Source organism: Anser cygnoides, chromosome 27 (genome assembly GCF_040182565.1).
Source record: "Anser cygnoides isolate HZ-2024a breed goose chromosome 27, Taihu_goose_T2T_genome, whole genome shotgun sequence".
Taxonomy (NCBI): domain Eukaryota; kingdom Metazoa; phylum Chordata; class Aves; order Anseriformes; family Anatidae; genus Anser; species Anser cygnoides.
In genome coordinates, this window is record NC_089899.1 from 222,600 (window position 1) to 241,797 (window position 19,198).

At 56.5% G+C, this 19,198-nt stretch overlaps 3 protein-coding genes across 3 annotated transcripts; 2 read left to right on the forward strand and 1 right to left on the reverse strand.

Annotated features, from left to right (window-relative positions):
- Window positions 1–25: 25 nt before the first annotated feature.
- S1PR4 (sphingosine-1-phosphate receptor 4) lies at window positions 26–5,276 on the reverse strand. The gene is made up of 3 exons (XM_066983932.1): window positions 5,161–5,276; window positions 4,471–4,607; window positions 26–3,659 (listed from the first exon to the last, which is right to left on the reverse strand). The coding sequence occupies exon 3, from the start codon at window positions 3,465–3,467 to the stop codon at window positions 2,241–2,243; it is 1,227 nt and encodes a 408-aa protein (XP_066840033.1). The 5' UTR covers window positions 3,468–3,659; window positions 4,471–4,607; window positions 5,161–5,276; the 3' UTR covers window positions 26–2,240.
- Window positions 5,277–10,196: 4,920 nt separating this feature from the next.
- LOC106049561 (mast cell protease 1A-like) lies at window positions 10,197–12,236 on the forward strand. The gene is made up of 5 exons (XM_013201929.3): window positions 10,197–10,332; window positions 10,423–10,567; window positions 10,759–10,894; window positions 11,182–11,433; window positions 11,758–12,236. The coding sequence occupies exons 1-5, from the start codon at window positions 10,272–10,274 to the stop codon at window positions 11,890–11,892; spliced, it is 729 nt and encodes a 242-aa protein (XP_013057383.3). The 5' UTR covers window positions 10,197–10,271; the 3' UTR covers window positions 11,893–12,236.
- Window positions 12,237–14,658: 2,422 nt separating this feature from the next.
- Window positions 14,659–18,199, forward strand: LOC106049560 (granzyme G-like). Its single transcript, XM_048052007.2, has 5 exons — window positions 14,659–15,174; window positions 15,283–15,430; window positions 16,330–16,471; window positions 16,627–16,860; window positions 17,486–18,199. Exons 1-5 carry the CDS (start codon window positions 14,988–14,990, stop codon window positions 17,621–17,623), a joined length of 849 nt encoding a protein of 282 aa, XP_047907964.2. The 5' UTR covers window positions 14,659–14,987; the 3' UTR covers window positions 17,624–18,199.
- Window positions 18,200–19,198: the final 999 nt, after the last annotated feature.

Genomic DNA, 19,198 nt, shown 5'->3' on the forward strand with positions numbered 1-19,198 from the left:
GTAGTTCGGGGGGGGGGGGGGCGGCATGCAGGGGGCAGCCCGGGCACCGCTGGCGCCTCCGGGAGGGGAGCGGGGCCCTCGCCCGCCCCGGGCTTTCCCCGCCCGGCGTCCCGCGGCGGGACCCGGCCCCCTCCAGCCTCCAGCCTCCGGCCTCCGGCCGCGCCGAGGCCACCGGCGGCGCCTGGCAGACGAAATAAACACAGAGCGAGCGGGGGCTTTCTCACCAAGATTTATTGCGGACAGAGGGGCGCGAGGCCCAGCACCTCTCTGCCGAGGGGCCGGGCCAGCAGGCTTTGAGCTGTGCGGATCTTCTCCCCAGGGCCGGGCTGGGTCTGGCTCCTGCCGGGCACAGGCACTGCTCTCCTTTTCCCCCTGACAGGAGGAGAAGCAGGGGCAGCTGCGGCGAGCTGGGCGAGCCTCCTGGGCCCGCCGTGTCTCTGTCAGGCCCAGGCAGGAATGGGGCTGTTCTGGTGTCAGATGTTTTTTTCAGGCCTGGTCTTGTTCTCCCTGTGCTGGCGCGTGTTCTGCACGTTGTTCTGTCCCGGTGAGAGCTGGTAGTGCTGCTTGGCGCTTGTCACAGCCCCAGCCGTGCCGGCCCTGCTGCACAGGTCGCTGAGCCCTGCAACAGCCCCTGCCAGGCCCAGCCAGCCTTTCTCTGGGAGCACTTCCCCCTCCCACAGTCCCTTCTGTGTCCGCGCACCTCAGCACCCGGATAAGCTTCCTGCCCATGGAGTTACAGCACCTTGGCATCTCCTGACGCTTCAGACACCGGCCAGCAACCTACAGGCTAGGGGCTGCAGCCAGGCACGAGGTTTGGGTGACAGGGCAGCAGTGCCCAGCTCTGTGGCAGCAGGGGGAGTGCATAGATGACTGCTGTGAGTCTGGCTTCCTGGGGCCCTCACTTCTCTAATGTTGATGACCCCTAGAACAGAGCATGGGTTATTCCCCTTTTCCAGATGTGGTAGAGCTCCAAGCTGCTGGGATTCCTTTCCCCAGCTGTGCTGAACTTCACAGGGCTTGGGGCAGGCTCCACCCCACTCTGCCCTCAAGGTGATGACACAGTTCCAGGCCGTTGAAGTGATTCTTGCAAATCTGTTGCAAAATGCTCTTTTTCAAAAAGGTTCCTGGAAAGATGCAGCCTTTTTGTCCCAGAAGGGAAGAGGAAACAAATCATGCTGCTTATGTTCAGGTGTAATCCAGACCCCCCTGGAGACAATAGGACAGAAAGGCATCTAGAAGCTGCTGCTCAACCTCCTGGCAGTGCCTACCGTGATGGGCACCGCCACTGTGCAAGGAACTTGATTTTGCTGGAGCACAACCCAGATGGCACTGCAACCCCTCTGCTCTTACCCGAGGGGGTTTGGCCAGATGCCATGGTGGCACCAGACAACAGAGTCATCGTCCTGTCGTGCCTCCCATTGCACACGGTGGTGCCAAGGCTGTCGGTGCAGGTGCAGACCCGTGCCCAGAGGCACAGCAGAGCTCTTCTCGCTGCCAGGCTGGAAAAAGTCACAGCACTTGGCTGGGCACAGTGCCCACCTCTGCACTCCCGTGAGGGATCAGGCTGCTGCTGCAGCCCTCTGCCGGTCCTGTGAGAGGTTTGTGCTGCACAGCAGGTGGGCACGTGGCTCCTGGCCAGGGACATCTGAGCTGACCCCAGCCACGCACATTTTCACTTGCAATCCCAGTTCCTAACTCCCTGCGAAGACACCAAGCCCACATTCCTTTCCAGCAGCTGTGGCCACTGCAGTGACTCCAGAAGGCTGTAAGCTACAGGAGAAGACTCAGGTGTCACCTCCAGCCCTGCATGACGTGCTGTGGCAGCACTGCCAGCCTAGTCTGACCCTAAAGGGTTGGGGCAGTCTTGATGGGGATAGCCATCCCGTCCCTCGTTGTGCCCTGGGGCAAAATGCCCTCGCCGGGGCAGGTACAGCATCTATGTATGTGCACACACAGAGCAGGGCCCACCCGGAAGCTAGGCACAGCAGTTGTCTCAGCATGGCATCGATCCCAGACTGTGCCCATATCCCATCAGGGCAGCAATGACTGTTCCCATGCTGCACCCACAATGAAGCAACGTCCTGGTCAAAAGGGGCTGGAAAGCCTGGCCACGGTTAACAGCTGAGGTGAGACAGCACCTGGTCAGCCCGAGCTGAACATCAGACAGTTCTGACAGGCCAGAACCAGCAGCGTGAAGTCCTGACGGGCTGTCTGGCCATCCCTTCTCTCCCCATGGCCTCTCAGAGGCTGGGGAGATTGCTCATCATGCTGGAGTTGCTGGAGAGAGGTGCTCTGGGCCGGGCATTCAGGGCCACAGAGCTGCGGAAGCTCTCCCGGTAGCGCAGGGAGCTCTCCGTGGATGAGCCAGAGTTGATGTCTGTGATGACCAGGCAGTCCCCAGGCTTGCAAAGCCCAACCCTGAGGCAGCAGCAGCACAGCAGGCTTCCCACAGCACGGCGCACCTCCACGCTGCGGAGGGAGTAAATGATGGGGTTAACACCCGAGTTGAGCATGGCCAGAGCCAAGGTCCACTCCAGGCTGTGAAGGAGTCTGCAGGTTTGTGTCTCACAGAATACATCAAAGAGCATCAGGGCGAAGAGAGGGCTCCAGCAAATGATGAAGGCACCCAGGATCATCAGCACAGTCTTGAGCAAGCGTAGGGATCGTTTGCGGCTGTGCCGAGAAGTGGTTTGCTTAGAACTGGCCTGGACCAGCTGGAAGATGGAGATGTAGAGGCCAATGATCCCTAGGAGGATGATGCTGAACATGACCACAGAGAAGAGGATGTAGTTCTTGGAGTAGAGAGGCAGGAGGACAGAGCAGGCATTGAAGTCGCACAGGCAGTTCCAGCCCAGCAGCGGAAGCAGCCCAATGATGAAGGCCAGAAGCCAGCAGGAGATAATGAGGCCACGCAAGCGCAGGGTCTTGCTGGCTTCGTTCTCAGCAATCGGCCTTACCATGGCACTGTAGCGCTCAATGGCCGTCACAAGCAAGCTGAACGTGGAAGCAGCCAGCGCGATGAAGAGGATGCCTTCCCGGAGGAACCAGAGCTGAGGTGAAAGCCGGAAGGTCTTCTTGCCTGAGAGGCAGAGATTAGAAAGGTAGGCAACACCTGCAAGCAGGTCGCTCACGGTGATGCTGGCAATGCAGGAGTAGACCCAGCGCCGGGCTCGCAGGCACCGCAGGATGGCTAGCAGCACAAGCAGGTTCTCCAGGATGATGATGCAGCTGATGATGACAAAGGTTGTGCGGATGAGGCCCATGCCCTCATCCCGGGACTGCCGGTTGGTCAGCTTTCCCGTGAAGTTATAGTGCTGCAGGATGATGTTCACATTCCTCATGGCAGCCAGCTGCAAGCAGGAACCTTTCTTGTCGAGGAGGTCCAGTCTGAGCTCGGGATATTGAGCAGAGCCCAGTGGAAGGGGGAAGGAGCGATTCACCAGCCAACTCTGCCCTGGGCCATCCATCTTCCAAGCCTATGTCAGCAGCCAAGGGATGCACGATGGAGCAAGGGTTGAAGTGGCGTTGGGAGCAGGGCAGACCTTCTGTTTGAGGGCTGGAGGCAGGTGTGAGTCTGCCCCACAGGTCCAGCCCTGAGGCCAGCAGCTCTGCCCAGCGTGGAGATGAGAGTTAGACCCCTGTCTGCCAGCCCTGCGGCACTGAAAGAGCAAGGGGAGAGAAGGGTGAGGTGTTTTGTAAGGCCACGCATGAGCATGGGCTTCCTGTTGTTTAATAAAGTTTCCTGTTGTGAACTAGAGTATTGACATGGTCTCTGGCAGCTGTCACCATTTCTCAGTAAGGAGAAATGAGAGGGTGGGATCCGTTGGTTTGATCAAAGCCAAATGCTAGCAAGAGCACCCAGACAGCCCGAGGCAGTAACCGCTTTGCCTTTTGTGGTGTGAAATTCACTCCTGAGCCTGGCTGAGAGCAACTGCCCCATCGTCGAGTGCCCTGCGCACCACCCATGCCCAGACACATCCTTCTCCAAGAGGAAGCTCCATGCTCCTATGCAACCTTCTGGGCTCCTCCGTGGGCCCATCTCCTGCCAGTCTCTCAGGATGCATCCATCCAAGTCCTGTCCTATCAAAGCAGCAAGTCCAGGCACCTGGGTGTTTGAAGCTGGGGCTCAGCTACACCCAGCTCAAAGGAAACCAGCTGGTCAAAGCCTTACGTGTGCCCTGGTGCTGCACACTCCACCTTCAGCTCTCCAAGCATCTGCTAGAGATGGGTCAGGGTCTTCCCACTGCCTAGGTCCATGCAGGGAAACTGAGGCACAAAGCTGCTGCCTGTTGCCTCGCGTTGCAGAAGGGGCATGGTGCCATGGCTGGGACCAGAAGCCAGGGGTCCTGACCCGACTGCAGCGTTAACATCTACCATTAATCATTCCCTATGTCTGCAAAACCTGACTGGAGATGTGTTCTTGCAACACGTTACTCCCAGCCCAGCTGTTGAGTTTGCCTCACGACTCACCTGTCATGGCTGGCCCGAGGCTCTCGCTGCAGGAGGGAGGCTCAGCAGCCAGCAGTGTTCTCCAGCTGCTTGTCCAAGGCCCAGCACAGAGTACGTAGCGGGGAGAGCTCCTTGTGTGAAATAAGTGAGATTTCCACCTACCAAAGTGAAAAAAGGGAAGTTACAACATCAACCACATTTCTCTGGCAGGATGGACCCACCCAACAGATGCAAAGAGACAGAGAAAATAGCATCTTTCAACTCAGGATCATGGCAGAAGCTTTGCCCTGCTGTCTGCTTTCACCTTTGTTCTCACTCCAGACTGGCACAAAGTCAGGGAGAGGCCCCCAGGTTTAGAGCAGAGAGCTATGATTTCTCCCATTGGCATGGCAAGCAGGGATCCTGGGAGTCAGTCCCTGCTTGAGGAGCAGAGAGGTCCTAGCCTGGATCGTGACATGGGCAAGTGGAAAATGCAAAGGGGGTTCCTGCTACAGGAACTCGTGCGAGCAAGAGTGGTTCTCATTGAGAGCTGAGGGCTCGGTCCTCCATGGTGGCCCTTTCTGCTGGCAGTTTGGGCTTTTCTGTCAGCAGAGTGGCAATAAGCTCATGCTGATAAAGTCAGCAGACCTCAAGCCTGAAGGAGCAGAAATCAGCAGGAAGACTGGGCCGTGAGTACAGTGCAGGCCAGAGGAGAGGAGTTCAAGGGCACACCTTCAGCACCAAGAGCTCACTCCCAAAGGGGCTGGACAGATGCTCCCAGCACAGCACCGGAATCAAAAGGGCCAATGCGACTCTTGTACATCCTTCCGGGTCGTTCTTGCTTCACGTTGGGCCTCCAGCAAACACGTCTGCTCCTGTAGGCAGAGGACAGTTGGCAGGGAGTCCCTAAAAAGATCAGAAGATGAAGAAACTTGCCTTGACAGGGTCCTAAGTAGCTTCTCAAATAGCTGGCAGCACTGAGCAGCCTTAGAAAGGAGATGGCTGGCAGGAGCGAGCTCTTTGCCAGGGAGATCTGCAGAGAGCACAGTGCAGGTGGGAGGCAAATGGTTTTGATGGCAGGAGGCAGACGAGCAGCTGGGAAGGCTCAGTGCACCCTCCAAAGTGGTGCTGGGCACGCTCAACCAGCCAAATATCACAGGCTCTTCCTTGTGCCCCTTCCACGAGCACAGCAGGTGCTACATAAAAAGCAGGGCTGATTACTTCATAACGAGCTGTTCCAGTAAGATAAAACCTCATTCCCTGCTCTGCTCTAGCCTCTGGCTTCTTTGGCTTTCAGTAGAAGAGGGGACCAGGTACCTGTGAAGCTTGCCACGGTTCCGCAGCACATCCACAGTAGGGAACTGGCTCTGGGAAGATGCTGGAGCTGCATCCCAGCACCCATGGGCCCCCTTGCCCCATGCGGCTGGTCCACAGCAGGGCCTTGCGCAAACCCAGCCCACATGCCTGTCGCAGAGCTGCTGCTGCCAGCCCCCACAGGGATGTCCCCAGCTTTGCTTGAGGGCGATGAGGCTCCTCCTCAGCTGGGCACCACTGGGGGACAAGTTCCTGTTGTTCTGCAGTGGCTCCCCATTGCTATCTGCACAGGCACCAGCTGAGCTTCATCTTGATACGTCTTCACAGTATCACAGTATCACAGATTTCTAGGTTGGAAGAGACCTCAAGATCATCGAGTCCAACCTCCGACCTAACACTAAGTACTCCACTAAACCATATCGCTAAGCTCTACATCTAAACGTCTTTTAAAGACCTCCAGGGATGGTGACTCCACCACCTCCCTGGGCAGTCCGTTCCAATGCTTAATAACCCTTTCGGTAAAGAAGTACTTCCTAACAGCCAACCTAAAACTCCCCTGTCGCAACTTTCGCCCATTCCCCCTCGTCCTGTCACCAGGCACGTAGGAGAACAGACCAACCCCCACCTCTTTACAGCCTCCTTTAAGGTAACTGTAGAGAGCGATGAGGTCGCCCCTGAGCCTCCTCTTCTCCAGGCTGAACAAGCCCAGCTCCCTCAGCCGCTCCTCGTAAGCCTTGTTCTCCAGACCCCTCACCAGCTTGGTCGCCCTTCTCTGGACTCGCTCGAGCACGTCCATGTCCTTCCTGTAGCGAGGGGGTCTTCTTCACTGCTGTTTCAGTTCAGATGTTCTTTCCTTGAAATGAGGGGGCAGAGGAGGGACATGCTGTCCTGCAACGTTTGTCATCTCTTTCCTGCAGATCGAGACCACAAGTTACTTGAATCTGCCTGATAGCTGCCAAGTGCTGGCCTTGGAAGGACCCAGGGAGGTGCAGGGGCCAGCAGCCACCTCCTGGACCCTCCGCCAGAGCCATGGCCATAGCAGGCGTCCTCAGATGCTGAGATGAAGCAGCTCCATAAAAGAAGCTGCAAAGCCCTCTGCAGCCTGCGGGAAGGCAAGAGTGCCATTGCAGACAGGGGCACCCAGAGACGAGCAGCCTGCAGCATGGCAGTGCACCTGGGTGCTCTTGCCCTGCTCCCAGGAGGGTGCCAGGCTCCAGGAGTGTTCTGGAGGTGGGGGGGGGTCTGGCTGCAGCAGCCGCAGCCACACCCCACCTCCCTTTGGTGCTACTCACTGTCCTGTCCCAATGCCCTGAGAAACATCAGTGGGAGCAGCTGTGCAAGGGTTGCCTGCACCAGGCCAGGTTCAGGCAACTCAGCATCATGCTTAGCTGCTGCATCATGCTGCTCCAGCTCAGCATCATGCTTACAGCACATGCACTTAGGGAAGAGTGCAGGAAAGAGGCCAAGAAGAAGGCGAGAAAGCAACCCTTCCCCTGGCCAGCCTCTGCCAGCATCAGGCAATCAGCAGATGATGCGTCTGGATGACTGCAATTAATGGTTGTCAACAGATTTATCATTCGCAAAACCTCTCTCATACCTGTCTAAATTTATCTATATGTTTGACCTTCAAGCTCTACCCAATGGCAGGCACAGCCTGTTGACTCAAATGCAAGCTACTTGTGTAGACAGCATGACAGAGGCAGTTTTATTTACCAAGTAATTTTTAAAAGCTGGGCCTTACACATTACTAATTTTTGCCCAACCAAACTCCATGCAACTGATGGAAAAAAGAACCGTGGAAAGAGAGATGCAAATGCATTTTGAACAGAGAAGCGTTAGGGCAAAGCTGAAGGTGCTGTAGAGGACAGCAGGCTACATCACTGCGCAGGCATCACGGGCTGCAGCTCCTGCACTTGAGTTCTGATCAGCCCTGGGGGAGTGACAGCAAGCTACGAAAGCAAGATAAAACATCAATGATTTCAGTTGAGGTTTTCCTGCAGTGCTGCTGCACAGCCCCGATTATGTCTGTATTACAGACATATATGTATTTACAGACATATATATATGTCTGTCTGTATTTACAGACATTCTGATTAAATGGGTGAAGCTCTGTGGGGAGCTCTGTCCCCCAGCCTCCCTCCCCACGCGCATCCTGTCCCCACTGCATGGCCTGGTGGGGCACCAACCAGGGCATCCAACCACCCCCAGGTGTTTTTCTGCTCCAGGAAGGGTGGAGTTGTGCCGATTTAGATATGACTGATTGCTCCTGACGGTTGGTTGCAGTTGCTTGCTCTGGTCTCTTGCAGCAGGTCATCTTCCCGGTGGCACGTCCCATCCCTAGTGCAGCAGGGTGCTGCCAGCCCCAGCGGAGCTGGGGAGAGAGCCACAGCAGGGCCCCCCAGCCGGGAAGACACCAAGCCCAAGAGACCAGCCCTTAGGCAGGATTGTCTCGGCCACAGTTGTTGTTCACTGAAATTCGGTGGGTGGGTCTCTGTAGGAAAAGAATTCACTGCAGTGAGCCTCTGCATTTGAAGGAAAACAAGAACATGAAAGAGAAAGTTTTGCTATCGTCTTGTCTTGACCACATTAATGACCTTAAAAGGCAAAGTTCGGTTGATTTTTTTTTCTTTAATTGGTTTTTCTTTAAAAGCTTGAATTTCCTCAATGCAAAAACATTAAGCAGAAAGCAAACAGCTGCATAAAATGTTTCTCCCCTCAAAAAGCTTACTTGGGAGTCACCCCAGTGACCCACATCACCAGCTGGCCCGCTCAGCCCTTCTCCCATGGTGTCACACCTTTCTCTCCCCTGTGACAGGTTTGTGATTGTGACCCCTTGGATGATTTACAACGCCTGGGCATTTCCAGCTCTCAGCTCCTGCTGGATGGCAGCTTCAGAGCCACACGTCCCCCAGCACCCCTCCCTCCAGGGTGAGCTCACACAGCTGCCACCTCCCGAGCCCTGCCCCGTCGCAGTGCAGCACGCCACGCAGGAACCGGGCCGGGGAGGTCTCGGGGTAAACAGCGGGGCAATGCCTGCACAGCAGGGTGCTGGCAGGCGTGCAGCCCGGGCTCCGCACAGAGCAAATGGGGCTGGTCTGACACCCGAGATGGTGGTGGTCCCTCTGGTCTGGCTGTCCCCTGACCCTTGGATGCTTTTGTGTTGGAGCACAAGTCAAGAGTTCTTGAAAGCCTGTGAGCATGGAAAAGACATCTGCAGTGACTGGCACTCCTTGCTCTTTATCTCCCATGTTGATAAAGATCTTTTCTTTAGCATCTAATTTTCGCTCATGCCCCTTCCAGTAAAGGGTCCTGTTATGACTACAGAATGCAACATGCAATCTCTTCTCAGCAGAGCAGGCACATCACACAGAATTAACCCTAACCGATTTATGCCTCACACACAATAGCCCAGGCAAGCTCCAGGGAGCATGGAACAATGCAGCGAAGTGAGACAACCACACAGGAGGGGGAAATGAAGGTAGTTAAGGGCTAGGGAGAGCAATCAGCAAGGACGGCTTTTAACAATGCAGGATTGTATGGCACAGCTCCCTCTGAGATTGCAGCCTGTGAGTCAGGCAGCTCCTCATGCAAGTTACAGGCTCAGCTGCCGTCACAGGACACGCTTGGGCAGCTGAAGGCCCAGGGGCCAGAAGGAACGTGCCCACAGCCACCAGCCGAGGCCATGAAAGAGCCAGAAGTAGGAAGAACTAAGCATCCTAAGCATCAGGCCCACGCCCCTCACACTGTGATTTGGTCACCTCTTTGAACAAGGGTCACCTGTGGCAGTCCGATGACGGTCTCTGTTGAGGACCACAGGCCAGGAAGGGATGAGTGCAGCATGACTGGTGCTCAGTTTAGCATTTAGCCAAATCGCCCCTTGCTAGGGTCAAGCTGAAGACAGCAATTGCAGCATGGTTTGCAGGTGATTTCAGGCCAGGGAACGGGGGGAGCAGTGAATCCAGAGCAGGGTGGATGAAGCCCCCTGAACAGGTGTGCCAGTGGCCAGACCAGCTGCAGAGGCAGCACCTGCAGTCACTGAACTTGACAACAAAGCGTGAAGCGACCTGACCCCTCCTGGAGCAAGTGGCAGGAGCTACAGGAGATGCAGTAGGAGACAGTCTGATTGACAGAGCTGGAGGACACCACGCTTTGGAGCAGCCAGATGCAATTTGTCCTGCAACCAAACTGGGGAAGAAATGCTAAATCACACCCTGGAGAGCCCCTTGGACACCTCTCCCGGCTGGCACCACTGTGGCTTTGGCACCGTTCTGCGCTCTGCCCTGGCCTTTCTGTCTTGCATATCGTTCACTGATCACAGCCTCTGAACATGCAGGCATGTGAGCAGGCCGGGCAGCAGAGATGCAGATAGACGGTCAGGGTTACTGCACTGCTCTGATTAGCACAATCAGGCCATCGCACATGGTTTCCTGGCTGCTGGGCACAGCTGGTCCCAGGGTATAAAGCCAGCCCTTGGGCACAGGGACGCTAAGACTTCCACACAGCCTGGCAGCAGCACCCAGTAGTGGGAGATGTGCCAGTCCCAGCTGCTCTTGGCCCTGCTGCTCCTGTTCTGCCCCTGGGCCGATACCAGTGAGCTGGGGTACTGTGAGGGGCTGCACAGGAGGCTGCTGGTCTGAGCTCTGGCCTCAGCAGCTCACTCTGCGGTGGGATGTCTTTCAGGTGCTCTATGGGGTCAGATTGTGGGGGGCCATGAGGCTCAGCCCCACTCCCACCCTTACATGGCATACCTGAAGATAGGGAAATCCGCCTGCGGAGGCTTCCTGGTGGCCCCTGACTGGGTGATGACAGCTGCACACTGCATGGGGTGAGTACCTTGTACAGGAGCTTTGCCCCCCTCTTTCTCCCCTAACCAGAGAGGTCCATCACTAGAGTCATTTCGGAGCAGGTTCCCCTTTCTCCTGCACCTAGCAGCTCTCTCCACCTGCCTGAGAAAGGGCAGGGAAGCAAGTGTGACCCAACCTCTTTTCCTCCTCTCTCCTCTGCTGCCGCGGTCAGGAATGCCACAGTCATCCTGGGGGCTCACAACATCTATGAACCAGAAACAACGCAACAGGTCCGGGGAGCTCTCAGATACCACCAGCACCCTGAGTACGACCCCACCACCGTGTCTAACGACATCATGCTGCTCAAGGCAAGGCAGGCCTGCAGGGTGGAGTGGGGCTGTGGGCATAGCGGGGGCTGAGCAGAGCACGTCGTGCTCTTAGCTCCTCCTGCAAGCCATCGCCTTCTTCTGCTATGGGTGGTGGATTGGGAGGGACCCAGGAGGGAAGCATGGGCAGGGCTCGTGTCGCATGCCATCTTCGCAGCACCTCACCGGTACCTGCAGTGCTGTAAGCCCCGCTGTACCTCCCCTGTCTCTGTGGGTGAAGTGTCCTTCAGCTGCTCACAGCCTTCTCCAAAAGCCTCTCTCTCTCCCAGCTGACAGCAAAGGCCACACTCAACAACTACGTAAAAACCATCCCCCTGCCCAAGACCAGCGGCTACCTCCCCACAGGCACCAAGTGCAGCATAGCTGGTTGGGGCCTGATCGACAAGGACCAGGAAACCAGCAAGCTCTTTGAAACCAAAGTCACCGTCTACAGCCGCAGGAAGTGCGTCCACTTCTATCCACACCTCAACACCGGCATGGTGTGTGCCGGCAGCTTCCACGAGCTGAGGGACTCCAGCCAGGTACAGCTGCAGAGGGGCCAGGGCTCAGCCACAGGCCAGGGGGCTGCTTGCAGTGGGGGCTGCTCCTGGCACAGGCTCGGCAGGATTCCAGGAGAGGTGACTGGAATGCAATTCCTGTGCCCACATGGACAGGCTCCCTGGATGCCCCTGGCATCCTGATCCATGTGCGGTCCTGGGGGCAGAGCCCCAGCTTGCCTACTGCGGGCAGCTCCTGCATCAGGGCAGGCAGGAGTAGGCTGGCCCTGATGGCAGAGCCTGGGCGGGGTGGCTGAGGTGGGACCCGTTCCCACAGAGGCTTTGACAACTGGTCTCGTCTGTCCTCAGGGTGAATCTGGTGGGCCCCTGGTGTGCAATAAGGTGGCGCAAGGCATCGTTTCCTTCGGGCATGACAACCCCCCTGGGGTCTATACCCGCATCTCCAACTACCTGCCCTGGATCAAAAAAACCATGAAGAAGTAACAGCAACATCGGTGCGGCCCTGGGGACACCCTGGTTTCCTTCCTGCCCCTACCAAAGGCTCAGCTCCCTCTCCTTTCCTTGGGAACCCGAGTGCCCTGATGGATGCCCGCAAGGGCCTGTTTCTTTGTTCTGAGGCTGCTGGCTGTCCCACTGCCTGCCCATGCCAGGAAGCCAGTTTGGTGCCACATTAAGTCGCGCTGGCAGAAGGGAGGATTGTCCCAGGTGGCACCAGAAAGAGGCTGTACCACTGAGGATCCCATTTCCTTCAGAGACACCCCTGTCCCTGCTTAAACCTCGCTGCACTTGAAACTCCCACAGTAAACCCAGAGCTGCCTTTTTCAGCGTATCTGCCTCCTCCTTCCTTGCACCTCGTCCCGGGGAGGAGGGAGGGCCGGGCCGGGTCAGCAGGTAGAAGCGCAGTCAGCCTGCTGGGACGGAGGCAGCAGGAGCTCTGCGACCACCAGGTTGCTACCAGGCTGGGAGAAAAAGAGCTGCAGCTGCTGCTCCTGGAGCCACGGCAAGACTGCCATAGGGAGCAAAATGGCCAAGCTGCAAGTGGGATGGGTAGGGGCTCACTGCAGGTGGGCAGGTTTTCCTGTGAGGGGCTCCCAGCAGGCCTCTGCCATGGAGAGCAGCCACGCACAGCTCAGGGCCCTGTGCTAGCTCGCTCAAACAGCGCTTGCGCAGGGGATCTGCTTCCCCTGTGCATTGCAGGGCGGTGATGGCAGAGCTGGGAGGCGAGGGGAAGCGATGTGCTCGCACCCCATTCACCAACTTGAGCAATGTCATGAGCCCTCCAGCGGCCAGTCCTCAGTCCTCCTCCTCTAGAGCAGCTGTGTGATGCCCTGAGTAGAGACATGGATGCAGACTGCGAAACGACCATTCTGAAAGTGTTAGTAAAGGACCTGAGTCTGCAAAGGTGCCCAACTCCGTGCTTCTGTCTCCTTGCTTCCCAGACTAGTAATTGCAGGAGGGTCTGACCCTTTCCCTGGAGAAAATCAGGGTGAGTCCTAGCTGGGAGCTGTCAGCATGGAGCTTGTGGGCACATTCCTGCCCCTCTCAGCAAAACAAGCTCAGCCCTCACAACATAGGCTGCGGTAGCAGCAGCACAAAACCAAAAGGGCTCACAGCTCTCAGCCAGGTGACAGTTGGAGCTCAGCTTCTGCTCCCCGCAAAGGATGCACCATCCTCAGACAGCCCCTGCATGGGAGTCTGAGCACTCTGCACTACGTTTCCCTGAGCCTCAGGCTTTTCTTTAATTCCAGACACCGTTTCTGATGGTGTCTCTATAGAGATAGGAGAGGGCCAGGCACTTTCCTGGAGGAGATGGCGCCAGGCAGGACAGTGCACCAGTAAACAGACGCACTGCGGCAATACCTGGTGCAGGATGCCAGATGTCTATGCAGGTTCCAGGGGAGATCAGGTTGGTTTGCAGAGGGGAAACCCAGTGGGAAATTTTGAACATACAGAAACTGTGTGCAATGCAAGGAAACAGGATGCTTGCCTTGTGCTCATAGCCTTTCCCAGGTTTCCACTTAGCCGCTTCTGTCAGAGGGAGGAGATAGCCTAAATACGCCTGTGGTCCAGCCACAGCTGCGTGCTCTCATGCTCCCTCTGCCCCTGCCTGGGGCAAAAGGAGATGATGCCACCTTTGTCTTCAGCACCCACACCATTCTGGGGAAACAGAATGGTCCACGGTTTGGGCTTCTGCTAACAGCTGCTATCAACCAGTAGATCTGCAAGTGAAAAGGCTGCAACTGCTTATCTTCGGAGTACGAATCTTTGTCACGTCAGGGTTTTCCTTGAAGCTCCATCTGCTGCAGTCTTTGCACGAGAATGGCAGCTTTCAGATTAAAAAAGGGTTTTGCCCTGCAGCACTGGGGGTAGGAGGGAAGGCGAATTTACTGGCAGCCAGCGAGGATGCATCAGTCCCATGTCGTCACAGCCCAAAGAAGGAACTACTGGTGGGGCAAGGGAACAGGCACGCCAGCACGGTGTGGGCGAGAGGTGGGGGTGCCGCAGAGACCAGCCCCCAGTCTTGTCCTCCCACACGGCACCAGGACCAGCAGGTGCAGCCCTGGCTGGGGTGGACTTGGACACGACACCTCCCCGAGGGCCAGCGGGCATGGCACCGGGCTGCCTGCAGCCAGTGAAGGGGCAGCATCCCAAACCCACGTCCCTCCTCCTCACCCATCCTCAACAGACCAGAGGCAAAGGCAGCCCTGGCTCCAGGCAGCATCATCCCGTCTTCTCTCCTACCGGCCAGTACAGGAGCAGCGAACCCCCAGTTCAACGGGAAACAATCGCACCTAGGTTAAGGTACAGTAAGGTAGTTGGAAGGGACCTTCGAAGATCATCTAGTCCAACTGCCTGACCACTTCAGAACTAACCAGCAGTTAAAGCATATTATTAAGGGCATTACCCAAATGCCTCTTGAACTCTGGACAGCCATGGGGCATCAGACTTGCTAGGAAGCCAACTCCAGTGTTTGACCACCCAAACTGGAAAGAACATTTTCTGGAAAGAAACCCTTAAAAAGGGGTCTTTTGCCGTACAAAACAGAGTTCCAAATCAGCAGCTGGTGCAGATCAGAGACCTTGCGGTGCTAGCAGCAGTCATGCTGTTGTGGGCCAGACTTGTGAAGCTGCTGAGACAGCTCCTTGCCCCAGACAGCCATAACCAGGGCAGTGTTACGGGCACAATCACACCAGTTTTGTGAAGAGTATTCCTTGATCCAGGACTACAGCTGCTGAAAAGCAGCAGGAGGGTTCTCAACTGCCTCCTTGGAATTGGTGCATCAAGTAAAAGAAATCTTTTTTTTTTTTGCAAAGCTTATGATAAAATCAAAAGACTATGCGAGAGCACAACAACAAATACAAGCTGCAATGTAAGGACATGCTGGCAGGCAAAGTGACAGGGTGGGTGCACTCTCTCCAGCCTCCAGCTTGGAGGCAATGGGTTAATACTGGCTCTGGGTCCAGACAGGTGTCAGACGCCCCAAATCAGTCCCAAGCTGAAGGTGGGTTGATGCCCAAGGCTGACTGAATTCCCCCCTCAGATTGCTGAGGTATGCAGTTTGCAGAGAGATTAATCAGATGAGTCTGACCTCTGCGGTTTCCTGGAGCCTAGTCTCAGGGTATAAAACCTTCCTGGGAGCAGGAAGAGACCCCAGTTGCAGCCTCACCTCCAAGGCGTCCACCGAAGCCGAGCACGCTGCGATGAAGCACCTGCAGAAGCTCCTGCTCGCCCTCCTGTTGGTGGCATGTCCTCCGGCCAAAGCCAGTGAGTAGAGCGGGCGCAGGGTGGCGCGAGGGCTGGGGAGGGCAGAGTCTTGGCCAGTGCGTCTGGCGGCTCCTCCTGGCCCCTCGTCCTCAGCCCCATACATCGCAGGTCACACCTGGAACCGGATGGTGGGAGCAGGCAGAGCCAAGGCCCCTGCCAGGCCCTACATGGCTTATCTGGAAGGGAAGAGCGGCCACTTCTGCGGGGGCTTCCTGGTGGCCCCCAGCTGGGTGATGACAGCAGCTCAATGTTTCAGGTAAGATTTCTCTGCATCTGTAGAGCACCTGGCACACTGAGGTTGCTGAGCTGCCATGATCCAGTTAATATCTCCTAGATGGAGGTCTGACAGCTCTAGTCGCTTCCTTCAGCGACAAAGCCTTCTCTAGCCTGGAGCGAGTCCACGCTGCACGGACAGGACAGGCTGGCACCCAGCAACTTGGCTCTGCCTGCAGTTCCTCCTCAAGCTGCCCAGCCCTGCAGCCTCCCCAGCCCGCATTCAGACGTTTACCTTTCTTTTTCCCCTCTCTGTGGTCCATTCCTAGATGTGAACAGTCAGAAATTGGGCCAGCTTCTCCCCTTGCTGCCGCTGACCTGCTGGCATAGCAGGGGTGGCTGGTGCCAGGCTCTGCCCTTTCTGCCACCGCTGACCTGCCAGGCTGCCGCACAGTTCAACGATCTCATCGGTTAGCTGCTTTCCCAGCTCTCTTCCATCCCTCCAGCTGGAGGAGCTGGGGCAGTGGCAGGCAGAAGGGCCCAGCTACTCATGCACATGCTCTGGGTATCGGTACTGGCAGCTCTGCCCCCATGCCTCAGGCCTGAAGGGCAGAAAGGAGCATCAGAAGAATCTGGCCTGGCTGAGGACTGCCCCCTACCCCAGATCGTTCCCCACTTTCCAAAGGCAGCCCCTGCTGCCGATGGTCCTTGTGAGCGTTGGACGCAATTAGCTCATCTCAAGATCCGGAGGCAAAGTAACCCAAGGCATGCAGAGCCCCAGTCCGTCAGCCGGTGATTCACTCTGCCTCCAGGCTGGGTAGACTCACCTGCAGAACTCCTTGCTCTCACCAGTCTTCTCCAAAGCCCGATCCATGCCTCCAGGCCATGCCTCGGCATCACCAAGACAAAGTTAATGACATACACTGTGCTCATTCTCACTAGCCACAGACCTCTGACTGTCATCCTTGGAGCCCACAACATTCAGAGAAGAGAGGAAAGCTGGCAAATGTTTGAAGTCCAGAGTTACCACTGCCACCCGGACTTCACCAATCCCGTGAAGGGAAATGACATCCTCCTGCTGAAGGTAACCGCCCGCCCGCAGCGCCCGTGTGGTCCTGTCTGCCCGAACTCACTACGTGCAGGGCTGAGCTGTGACACTGGAGCGGGAGGGGACAGCCTTCAGCACACCACATTTACAGACAAAATACTTATTTCTATATTTTCTGTCCCCTTGTCCAGCTGAAAGGCAATGCTACCAGCAACAGCTACGTTAGGACCATTTCCTTCCAAAAAATAAAGGCCTCTGGAGGGACGGTGTGCAGAATAGCTGGCTGGGGCCACAAGGCCCCCACTGCCACATTCCATGAAGCCAACGTCACCATCCACAAACAAAGGGACTGCCTAACCGTGTACCCTGGACTTGCCAACAACTTGATCTGTGCCAACAGTGGATCTGCTGGGGTGCCTGAAGAGGTCAGTCGGACATGGGGAGTGGATGGCTGCAGGGCAGGATTCAGACAGGTCCCAGGCACAACATGGTTTGGGCTAAAACCTCCACTGAAGAGGTGCTGTCTAAAATTGCTTGTCATTGTCAGCCCCCCCCAGTCAGTCCACAGTTCTTCACCAGCATCCCATTCTTGCAGTCCTGGCACAGGAGCTAAAGAGGTGCCGTGGGTCTTGATTTCCAGGGATCTAACCCTCACAGGGGCACCACGCTTGTGCTTAGCCTTGGCCGGACAGAAAAGGCAAGGGGTCTGCATTGTCCTCCTGCAGCACAGCACCCAGGATTCTGCACAACGGGACAACAGCTTGGCTGAAGAGGGGTTTGCCCTAAATTTCAGAGCTGGGCTGAGTGCGTTTTGTAGTGCTGTGCAGCCAAGAGAAGGGTGGAGATGAAGCGATGCTTCAGGCTGTAGTATTTGTCACTGTGCTGGTCCCAGACAGAACTGCCAGGTACTGTTTGGACCCAGAGCTGTCCACACCCACAGAAAGTCCCAAATTCTCCTGGAAAGCTCTGTCCTCGTATCTGCAGCCTCCCTGTTCTTTGCAAATGCACCCCCCTTCCCCCCAATCAACACTGATCTCTCTCATTTTGTAGGGTGATACCGGGGGCCCACTTGTCTGCAACAACAAAGCCTATGGTATCTTCTCCTATCAGTATAAGAACCGGATTGGCTTCTACACACACATTGCTCCCTACCTTCCCTGGGTTGACAGCATCATGAAGTCGGCGTGACTCCACACGCCCCAGCTGCTGCCCTGGAAAGCTCATGCACCAGGGCTCACGCTCACCTGCTGCTGCTTCTCTTCTCCCTGGGAAACTTCTTCCACCAGTCCTCATGGATGTGGCAAGGAGTTCTCTCCAGCAAAGCAGGGGGCTTTGTGCAGAATTTGCACCTTGACTGAGCCTGTTCACTGTGCGAGCTAGGGAGCACCCATGTGCACCGCGCACCTTCTGTGCTCCGGGCTGCCCTCTGGCCAAACCACTTGTGGCTCCAGCGAGAGCAGCAGGGCAGACCCGAGTGAGGTGACCGCGGCTGCTGGGACATCCACCGCCCCGCACGATGTTCCTGTGGGATCCAAAGAGCAACCTCTTCCCTGCCCCTAGCATTCGTGACACCTGGACCTCCCTTGTCCAGGCCCTGGGGTTACAGGGCTGTCCCAGCTCCAGGGGGAACAACACTTTCAGCTCCCGCTTCACTACCGCTGCCGTCCCCTACCTCTGAAACTCGCTGCCTCATTTCTCCCCTCTTGCTGTAGCTCCAGTGTTGTAAAAATACATAAAAACAATAAACTGCATCTGCGTTTGAGAGCCTTCTGTGATTTGAATTTGTATCAGTCTGGCTCCAGTCCTGAACAGCTCAGAAGAAAGTAATGGCCCAAAGTGCTGAATTCCCAGCTGGAAGTTTCTACCTAACCAGTAGCCTCCATTTTCTGTCCCACCTAAACCCACCAAAGAGGCGTCAAGCCTGGTGTTCAGGGCAGGGACAGCCTCTTTGCCCCCTCTCAGCAGTGCAGAGGGCTCAGTCAAAACTGAAAAAGTTGATGAGCAATCTTCCAGCAGGAGATCATCTCCTCCACGTGATGCAGCGTGAGCAGGCAGGGAAGGGGAGAGGGCACAGAGCACCAGGAGTGCCTGGGCTGCAGGACTGCTCACACCATGTCCCTGCTGGTGCCCTGGGGGAGGATGAGCCTTCCCCATGCCAGGGCAGCCCTGTGACGAGCCTCGCCAGTGGCCACCTCTTGGGTGGAGGACAGCACGAGCACCAGAGTCAGATGGAGTTCAGCTACCCGAAATTCAGGATGCAGCGTTTCAGAGAAGAGAAGGCGCAGAGGCTTCCTGGAAACCACGGCGCCTGCCCAGCCTACCCGGAAGCAGAGGACCCTGCGGGGGTGCTGCCTTGTTTCCCACCTCATTTTTCACCCTCCCAGGGCAGGGAGCATGACAGAGGAAGCAGGGAGCAGGATGGTGTTTTGGGAGAAGGAGAACCCCCCACACTTGGCATGCTCAGAGGGCTGACTGTTTCGCAGGAGCTGCACCTTCACATCACACTCTGCACTGAGCTGTATTCCTTGCAGCTCTCTTCTGGAGTCAGGTCGTCAGGCCCTCCTAAAGGAGAAGCCTGGTCCAGCAGAGAGGCAAGTGCATTGCCAGACAGACAGCATGAAGGACACAGCGCCAGACTTGATTTTCTGTGATTGTCACTAGTGTTGGAGTTGTCCGACAAGCTTTATGCCTTTGATTGCCTCCTTTCACATGCATATTTACAGTACATCCCAAGGCAGGCACATGCTCATGCCCCTTGATGTC